Source organism: Tupaia chinensis, unplaced genomic scaffold, assembly GCF_000334495.1.
Source record: "Tupaia chinensis unplaced genomic scaffold, TupChi_1.0 Scaffold138619_1, whole genome shotgun sequence".
Lineage (NCBI taxonomy): Eukaryota > Metazoa > Chordata > Mammalia > Scandentia > Tupaiidae > Tupaia > Tupaia belangeri.
Window position 1 is genome coordinate 385,181 of NW_006198512.1, and position 9,787 is coordinate 394,967.

Sequence of the window (9,787 nt, forward strand, 5' to 3'; positions counted from 1 at the left end):
ATCATCTTTCAAAACAATACAGAAGGAATGCGTAAAACTAAAGAGAACTCAAGTTAGAACAAGAAGTAGTAAACCTCAAAAGTCACATGGAAATAAATATGGTAGAACAGTATAAATGGGAGTTTGAAGGAGGAGCCATTCAGGATATAATTGAAAAATTAAAAGAAGTCAGTCTGTTTTTACAGGCAGAAGCAGCAGCTCGAGAAAACTTAGAGCAGTTAAGAGAGGGTAATTATGGTGTAGAATATAAGAAGTCAGCTGGAATTCAGAATTAAAGATCAGGGGGATCAGCTGTTGTCATAATGGCTATGTTGCTGGACTCCCATGTAGTCAACTACGGTTGGAGTCTCGGACTCGGTGGCTTAAACTCATGCTGGGTGCATGTGTGTGCCCAAGATCCCGAGAGGAAAATGGAGGAGAAGGGATTGCAGTGTGGCCATTCCCCCTGGGGGGTATTTCTCACTTTCTGTCTCTGTCTTTCTGGCAAGCGCACATGCCCTATAGCAAAAACCTCTCCAAAAATAAAGAATTAAAGATCAGGAAATCCAAACTCTTCAAAATAAGAACTTCTCAAGAGGATTCTAATCAAACAATTGGAAAAATATAAGCAAGGCTATCTAGAAGAATCGCAAATTAGAAACTCATTATCAGATAAACTTAGCAAGACTAATGAGAAGTTAGCAGAAGTCAGTGCCAAACTTCAGAGAAACAGCAGTCTCATTACTAGATCAGTCCTAGAGTCAGCTCAGAGAAACAGCATTCTCATTACTAGATCAGTCCTAGAGTCAGCTCATACTGGAAATCTTCATAATAGTTTGTACACAACAGACATCTTATTTCAAGAGAAACCTCAGTGATGATGCCTACCTCAGTCTCACAGCCTTCAAATAATACCTAGGGAGCTACTTGTTCAAGGGTAGTTAAATGCCCAGAGAGACCTTGTACTATACAAACCTGACACCTTCTCACATGGCCCCAGCATCATGGAACCAGTGTGTTACCACTGCACTCCTGAGGCTAGCTGAAAGAAGAAATGTTTTATGGAGCAATTAGGAAGAGAAATGATGTTGTTAGAGAAATATTTTGAACAGGTAAAGAATGAGGACTGACCGTAGCAGGCACATATAATCTAGATAGAAAATGCCCCATCTGAGTAAGCCATGTGACAATGTAATGACTTGCATCACTGTTTTTTTAGATACATCGTTTTCACTGGAAAGAACTTCTGAAAGAGGAAGCATTGCTAATAGGTTTCATAGCTTAAGAATGTTTTTAAACCCTGTCATTGAAGATTGTATTTTTTTTTAGTTTTTTGAAAAGAATTGTTTTATTTAACTTTATTTATTTTAATTTGACCAGAGAGGGACAGAGAGAGAGAGGGAAAGCGAGAAAGCAAGCCACCAGGTCCGGGACTTGAACCACGGTTAGCTATGTGAGAATCCCGTGCCTTTAACCACTACGCCACCTGCTGGCCCTGAAGATTGTATTTTCTTATGTCACATAAATATTCTATTTGTTATAATACAGAAAAAAGATTACCAAGTAAATGGTTGTTCCTAAGAGAGCTAAGTGACATTGTTCAAAAATGGTGTTTGTAGTAATAATACTGTATTTTGACCGTGTTTTAATTAATTGAGCAAATTGAGAGTGAACAGTTGTATTCGTGGCTCTATTTGATGACCTAATGATAACATCAAGTCTTTGATTGGTCGGCAGATGTTTACCATTTCTGGCTGAGTCATTTGGCTCATGCAGTTGAAAAGACAAAGAACTCATTGAAGTCATTATATCTTTCATTAAATGTTAATAGTTCAGACACAGTTCCTCAGGTGTGTTAATATATCACAAGCTGGGTGAACAAAATCATGTTTGGAGAATGTAGTTTATTGTAGTTAATGCTTTTCTTGCTCCATACATTTTTAGAATTCTTTTGGAATTTTCTATATGAGTACGTATGATGATTCCTTTGAGTATTCTCAACTTTAATTCGTTTAGAGTGGATTTACAAACTAAGTTGTGGAATTTGTAGTCCAGGATTAAGTGTGACTGCTAAATGATGAAAGTAGTTTATAAATTTTGAATTTTTGTGTGTCTTTTTTTCTACCTTTGAAAGCATGTTATTAAAAATAAGTATTTGGGCTTGGTAATAGATTACTTACAATACTAATCCTCTTCTGATATCTGTAATCTTTGTTAAAAATACATTCTTACACTTTTTTTTTTCTTCAAAGTTTAAGTTATCAAAGGGCAGGTGTTCTCCTTTGAGGGACAGAAACTCAGAGAGACAAAGCACCCCCTGGAGGTGGGTGCCTATACCACACTCTCTTCTCTTCCATTTCTCTATCCTACTGGGGTTAGGGGCGTGTATGCTCATGTGCCTACAATGGTTTTCAAGCTTCTTGAGCTAGGATTCAATCATGGTTGGTCTTGTGGGACCTGGTGTCCCTTAACCACCAGACTATGCAGCCAGCCCTGCACCCTCACTCTTAATTTAAAAAACAAACAAGTAAACAAAACAGTGCATTAAAGTTACAAAAGTACTGAACTAAAATATGATGGTATATATTTTTTAAGTGTGTGTAGCTTACTTCCACAAAGGAAAATGAAGGGGCAATTGTGGTACAGTGGAAGAACATGATGCTCTGAGGCATGCCAGGTAGGAAGGAGCTAGAGCCCTCCCTGAGTGTGCTAGAAACCTGTGTGCCTGCGATCTGGACTTCTGAGGCCGGGGTGGGAGATGGATTTCATCGACAGTGCCCTTTCAGGGGTGCTGTCTATCTCACTTTCTCCTGGAATAAATATTTTAAAAAGAATTTTATATTTTTATGTTTTACATTTAGTTTTGTAATCTATTTTGAGTTAACTTGTGTGAAAATATAAAGTCAATATCTAGATCCTGTTTTTTCATTTTCTTTGCCCTGTGGATGTCCAGCAGTTCTAAACTTTGAGGGGGGAAAAAAAAAAGAGAGAGAGAGAGCCTGGACTTTAAACAAATTATGATATTTGGTCCTGAGTTTCTTTTTTCTTATTTACTTTACATTTGTTATAGGAAATGTGTGATCACCAGAGAGAGGCAAGGAAAATATCTGGGTCCAAGAATTCAAACTGCAGTCAGCCATGGGGAAATCCAGCGCTTTAATCACTGTACTTCCTGCTTGCCCTGGTCCCAACTTTCTTGCCTACAAAAGGCAGAATGGGGTCATTTCTATGATTTTATCTGCACTTTGTTGCATCCTGGACATATTTATTTTCATGAACAAAGCACAAGGTCACTTAAATTTTCTCTTGTTTTTTTTTTCCTGAACATTTTCTCAGAGGCCACATGTACTTACCAGAAAGAAAGATTTTTTTTTTTCCTTAACATTTTCCCAGAGGCCACATGTACTTACCAGAAAGAAAGAAATAGAAGAGTGAGAGGGAAGGAGAAAGCACTGAGGTGTGACTGTGTCCTGATGATTTCTCAATTTCTCCATCAGGACAGGATTTTGAGCATGTAGGCATACATTCCTAGCTTGGGTTTTGTTTGTTTGTTTGTTTGTTTTTTGTTTTTTGTTTCCTTAACATTTTCCCAGAGGCCACATGTACTTACCAGAAAGAAAGAAATAGAAGAGTGAGAGGGAAGGAGAAAGCACTGAGGTGTGACTGTGTCCTGATGATTTCTCAATTTCTCCATCAGGACAGGATTTTGAGCATGTAGGCATACATTCCTAGCTTGGGTTTTGTTTGTTTGTTTGTTTGTTTTTTGTTTTTTGTTTTTTTGAGGAGCAGATTTTTGCTATAGGGAATATGCACTTGCCAGAGGGACAGAGAAAGATAGAAAATGAGAAATCACCCCTCTCCCCCCAGGGGGAGTTGGCCATGCTGCAATCCCTTCTTTATTCTCTTGGGATTTTGGACACACACACACACACACACACACACACACACTCACACACTCACACACTCACACACACCCACACCACGCCCGAGCTTCAAGCCACTGGGTCTGGGACTTGAACCGTGGTCAACCACATAGGAGTCTGGGGAAATAACCATTATGCCATCTGCTGGTCCTGTTGTTTTCCAAGCCATTGGGGCCAGGATTTGAACCTCCTGATCAGACATGTGGAATCCAGCTTCCTTAATCACCAGGTCATGTTGCTGGCTCCCTACATTTTCTCTTATGTTGTCTTCTAAGAGTTTTATATTTTTATGTTCTACATTTAGCTTTGTGATCTATTTTGAGTTAACTTGTGTGGAAACTATGAAGTCAATATCTAGCTCCTGTGTTTTCTTTTTCTTTGCCCTGTGGATGTCCAGCCGTTCTAACACCTTGTGTCGATAGAACTATCCTTTCCCTCACTGAATTCTCTCTGTTCCTTTGTTCCAGATCTGTTCATGCTATTTGTGTGAGTCTTTCTGTTCTCTCTATTCTCTTCCATTCATCTATTTTGTCTATTTAAGACTGGAGACATCATCTCAAGAAAAAAAGGAGGGACCAGCAGTTAGCAGAATGGCAGTATTACTGGACTCCCATGTAGTCGTCTGCGGTTCAAGTCCCGGACCTGGTGGCTTAAACTCACACCAGGCGCGTGTGCGTGCATGTCCGAGATCCCAAGAGGAGAAAGGAGGAGAAGGGATTGTGGCATGGCCATCCCCCCTGGGGGGCGATTTTTCACTTTCTGTCTTTCTGTCTCTCTCTGTCTTTCTGGCAAGCACACATACCCTATAGCAAAAAAAACTCTTCAAACAAACAAAAAAAAAAAAGGAAAGTTTACTGAGGAAAAAAGAGTGTCTAGGGATCTGAAACCGGAAGTGCCCCAGCCCACCCTCCTTTTACGGGTAATCAAGCTGTTCTGGGAGACTGTATGTGCGACTGACAGTAGGGGAGTTAGGCTTAGTGTGCTAAGCATGGAACATGTGGTGGGTCTTTCTGATCCATCTCTAGGGAGTTAGATTCACTTTGGGTCCCAGTACTCGCTCTGGGTCTTTACCTGCTACTTCCTAGGTCAGTGTGACCTCACAGTAGCCGCACCTGGAGTGGGGGCTCTTGTCAAGACCGATTCTGCAGAAGTGCAGCCTTGGCTCCTGATCAGGCCTGGAGCGGTACCAGATGGTGCTCAGGACCGTCTCACTGCATGGGACCTTACAACAGGCTGTCTCTTAATCTGAAGTAGTGGGGATCAAAAGCGTTTCAGATACTGAATTTTCTCAGATTTTGGGATGGTTGTATGAACTTGATAAGCTATCTTGGGGATGAGACTCAAGTCTAAACACGAAATTCAGTTGTGTTTCATATACCCCTTACATATGTAGCCTGATAATTTTCGGTACAGTTTTTTCATATTGCAGTATTTTGACCTCTGTCGTGAGGTCAGGTGTGGTGTTTTCCACTTATGGCATCCTGTCAGTGTCCTCATGGAGGATGTTCGGCTTCACCGTCTTGATCACGGTGGTTCATAGTAAGGCCTGAGACCAGGAAGTACAAGCTCTCCAGCTTTATTCTTCAGTATTGTGCTGGCTCTTCTAGGTCTTTTGCCTTTCCATATAAACTGAGAACCAGCGTGTTGGTATATACAAGTACCTTGCCACGGGTTTTGACTAGATTTCATTGAACCTGTAAATCAAGTTAGGAAAAACTGACACTTAGCTGAAGAGGTATGTTTTGCCATAGGATGTGTGCACTCACTGGAGAGAGACAGACACAGTGAAACAGAGAGTGAGAAATCATCATCCTTCCCCTTCCAGGGGCTCTTCCTTTCTTCTTCCGGTATTTCAAACACACACGCACATGTGCCTGGCATGATTTTCAAGCCACCAGGTCTGGGACTTGAACCATTGTCAGCCATGTGGGAGTTCAGCACCTTACCTGCTGGCCCCAGTTATTGAGGGTTTTTTTGTTTTTTTTGTTGTTTTTTGTTTTGTTTTGTTTTGTTTAGAGATTTTTGCTATGTGCTCACCGGAGACACAGAGACAGAGAAAGTGCAAAATGACACCCCCACTCCCAGGAGGGATGGTCACACTATCTCTTCTCCTCCATTCTCAGGATTTTGAGCATGCATACACACACGCTCGGCATGAGTTTAAAGCCACTCGGTTCAGGACATGAACCATGGTTAGCCATGTGGGAGCCCAGCTGTTGAGTTTGAAGTTTCAGACCCAGTCTGTCACCCAGCGTGTCTGAACTATTAGGCCTCCTTAGTCTCCTTTAATCTTGTTGGCTCTCTCTTTTATCTTTGTCATTGATATCTTTGAAGGTCACTGTGTTATATAGACTGTTCTTTAATCTGTTGTGTTTTTTTCCCAATAGCTTCCTCTTGATGAGATTCAAGTTCCATAAAGTGATGATTTGTCCTTACAGAGATGCTACTATAGCATCAGAAGACAAATGATGTCAGTTTATACCCTTCAGTCTATTTTTTTCTTTTTTGCCACAAAGCACCTGTGTTAGCCTGAGAGACAGAGAGGGAGAAAGCAAGTACCCACAAGGGGCATGGTCATACTGGAGTCTCTTCTCCATTCCTCTACCCTTACAGGACTTTGGGCACACGTGCTCATGTACCTGGCATGTTTTTCAAACCACCAGGGTTGGGATTTAAACTGTGGTTAACCATGTGGGATCCAGCTCCCTTAACCATTAGGCCACAGGCTGGCCCATTGTGTCTTTTTTTTCCTAACTACTTATTGAACAGATAGATCTTTAACCAATTTGGTGCATAGTCTTGCAGAGTTTTTCAATGCAATTATGAAGTACACTTTTAAACATATACACACATGTACTGTAGCTATTCACAAAAAATTAATAGGTTTTTTGTTTTTTTTTTTAAGATGCAGTTCAAATTTATTTTTTTTTTATCATCATATCTTCTTCATATTACATTGGATTACATATAACTTTACTGTGCTGTGCATTGTTTCTTCAAAAGGGAATGCCATGCACCCCTCCCTCTCTTTCTCTGTATGTCTCTCTCTGGTCAAATTAAAAAATAAATAAATAATTAAATAAAAAATTATTCTTTTTAAAAAATAGGTATTTGAAGAAAGAGTTGTTTGCAAACAAAGTACCTGTTTTTCTGATTCACAGGTGTAAAGAAAGTTTTGCAGAGACACAGACTATCAGGAAATTGCCACATGGTTACATTTCAACTTGAATTTCAGATTCTGGAAATTCAGGTAAATTGAGGAACCTGCCATGATAAAACAGATTGTTCTGCCGTGAAATACAGTTTCTACCCCCAAGCCTCCAGCAGCGGCTGAGATGAGGAGGCCCCCCTCAGCACATTTGTGGAATCATCCACAGTTTCTAAGCACAGACCTGGCTCCGTATCACAGTGCAGACACACTGCCCGAGCAATACCGGGCTCATGTGTAAGGTCACGAGTTCAGTTCCCCAGTCGGCATGTACAGTCCAGAGGCGCACAGCTGTGATCCTGGTGAGTTCAGCTCCCCAGTCGGCATGTACAGTCCAGAGGTGCACAGCTGTGATCCTGGCTGGGAGGGCAGGTACAGGGGTTTGCTACACAGGGTAGGGTTGAGGTCCTTTATTACAGAGCCAGTAGTGGGATACCCCTGGGACCCAGTTAATGTCCCAGAGTTTTTGGAAGCACTGCTGAATGCCCTTGGTGTGAGAGCTCTAGTGAATGCCCTGGGTGTGAGCCCTGGGTGTGAGAGCTCTAAGTGAATGCCTCGGGTGTGAGCCTTGGGTTTGGGCACATTGCTGGACACCCTGGGTGTTAGTCCTGGGCTGGGAGCATTGCTGGATACCCAGGGTGTTAGCCCTGGATTTGGGAGTGTTGCTGGACACCCCAGGTGTTAGCCCTAGATTTGGGAGTGTTGCTGGAAGCCCCAGGTGTTAGCCCTGGGTGTGAGAGCTCTAAGTGAATGCCTCGGGTGTGAGCCCTGGGTTTGGGAGCTCTGCTGGACACCCCGGGTGTTAGCGATATGCCAGTCATTTAGTAGTTTTCTATTGCTACTTAACCAGTTTCTGAAATCTTTAACATCTTAAAACAAAAAATGTTCATTATTCCACCAATTTTTTGTGGATCAGGAATCTGGGAGCAAGTCAGTTGATTGTCCTTTCTCAGGGCCTCATGAGGCTGTTGTCGTCTGGGACTGTGGCCATCTGAGGCTGCGTGGGGCTAGATGACCCTGAAAATTGTACTGGACTGCTAAGACACAACACAGGGAGGAAGACACCTTTGGCCAGTACACCCACGTTCAGTCAGGAAGTAGAGAAAGGAAGCAGGCAGGATGTAGCATGCAGCCGTCTGGCCAGGGTTGGGCAGGGCTGGGCCCAGAGAACCTTTGGAGTCTGGCTTCCAGAACAGAAGAGTAGGATTCAGGCATAATCTGAGAACTGACTAAAGCTGGGGACATTCTTGAATGGCAGAAAGCACTTTTAACCCACTGTTCTTGTTGGAGGCCCATCAGACAAAGCAGAGGAGCAGAACAGAACAGGGATGGATACAGGCTGCTTGTGGGTGTGCAGGGCCAGGTGCTGAGATTACTCATTCTCCCTATCATCCTTGTCATTAGTATCCTCAGCCACAAAACAGCCCCAAGTCATCCCATTTTATGTGGGGCAGGAGTCAGGTAAGGAGCCAGGACCCTGCTTATTTGAGTACCAGATAGTTAGGGGGCATTCTATCTAGTCCTGAAGACTGGGTCCAGGTATATAGAAGTGGGCAGTTTCTCCTCCTCGGAGTCTGAAGCCCCTGTAGACACCTCTGGGCCTGGCATAACGAGGGTAGGTTGGAGATATTGAGGTCTCCTCACTGAGGGTAGAGCCCCTGGCTTGCACTAACCTTTCAGCACTGCCAAGGTGGCCAAAAAAAGTGCACAGTGTGGCCTTGCCGAGGCACCAGGGCAGGGAATGCATTCAGTTCAGCAGTTTTGCATGACAGATTGAGGGTGGTGAGAGGTCATACGGGAGGTACACTGCTCGGAGTGGTCCGCAGACTTTGGGGCTATGCACGTCAGATCATCCTGCATGGCCACACAGATCCTCTGCAGAGGTCTGAAGCAGAGTGTGGACTCACACTGATGATAGACTTGGGCTGGACAGCCTGTGCCAGGGTCTCAGGCTCTTCCTTTGGGTGGCCCAGAGATGTGGTCCCATCATAACAGACACCATAGTCTGACCAGCTGCTTTTTCGTTGTGACTAACGTGATATTGACCTCGGTGTGATGAGACAACTGAATGCTCTCCTGCACCCTGGCATCCACTGATGGGCAGGGCTTATGACGTGCGGCAGGTGGACAGAGTCATCCTTGGAAGTGCAGCTCCATCTTGGAGACTGCCTACTCTCCAGCTCATACACTGGCCAAGAAGCTGCCCGGGGCAGCCAGCAGCATCCATTTTCTGTAGGTGTTCATCTGTTTCACAGCTGCTCCATGGTTATCTGCAGAGGACCTATGCTCCTCTTGCCCTCAGGGGGCTTGTTGGTGTGAACTAGGTGCTCTGTGGGGCCGATGTACCTGGACAGGCTGTACCCAGAGGTCAGCCTGTGTGCTCACTGGTGCACTGTGGCCTGAGAGAACCTGGACTGTAGTGTTCAGTTTCTGTCACAATAGCTACTCTGATCACCCGAAGCCCCTGATAGACAGGCCAAGGCCAAGCCCACAGTCGGGACGTTCTCAGTGACATGATCCGCTGCTGAAGAACGGCTGCTGCCTGGCAGAGCCTTCCTGATTTGCACTCTCACTGGACTCCCAGCTCCTGTGTGATTTGCGTTGCTGGCCTGAGCAGCCAACCTGGGACAACAGACAGGCTGGAACCAGTGAGACCAAGCGGCTGGGGTCCCGCCCA

The 9,787-nt window shown here is 43.9% G+C and overlaps 1 protein-coding gene across 1 annotated transcript in view; it reads left to right on the plus strand.

Annotated features, from left to right (window-relative positions):
* CENPP (centromere protein P) overlaps positions 1-9,787 on the plus strand; it is a 273,851-nt gene that overhangs the window by 6,591 nt on the left and 257,473 nt on the right. Inside the window, exon 3 of the mRNA XM_006161460.3 lies at positions 7,064-7,152. Coding sequence (XP_006161522.1) covers positions 7,064-7,152 — 89 coding nt within the window. The remainder of the gene's footprint in view (positions 1-7,063; positions 7,153-9,787) is intronic.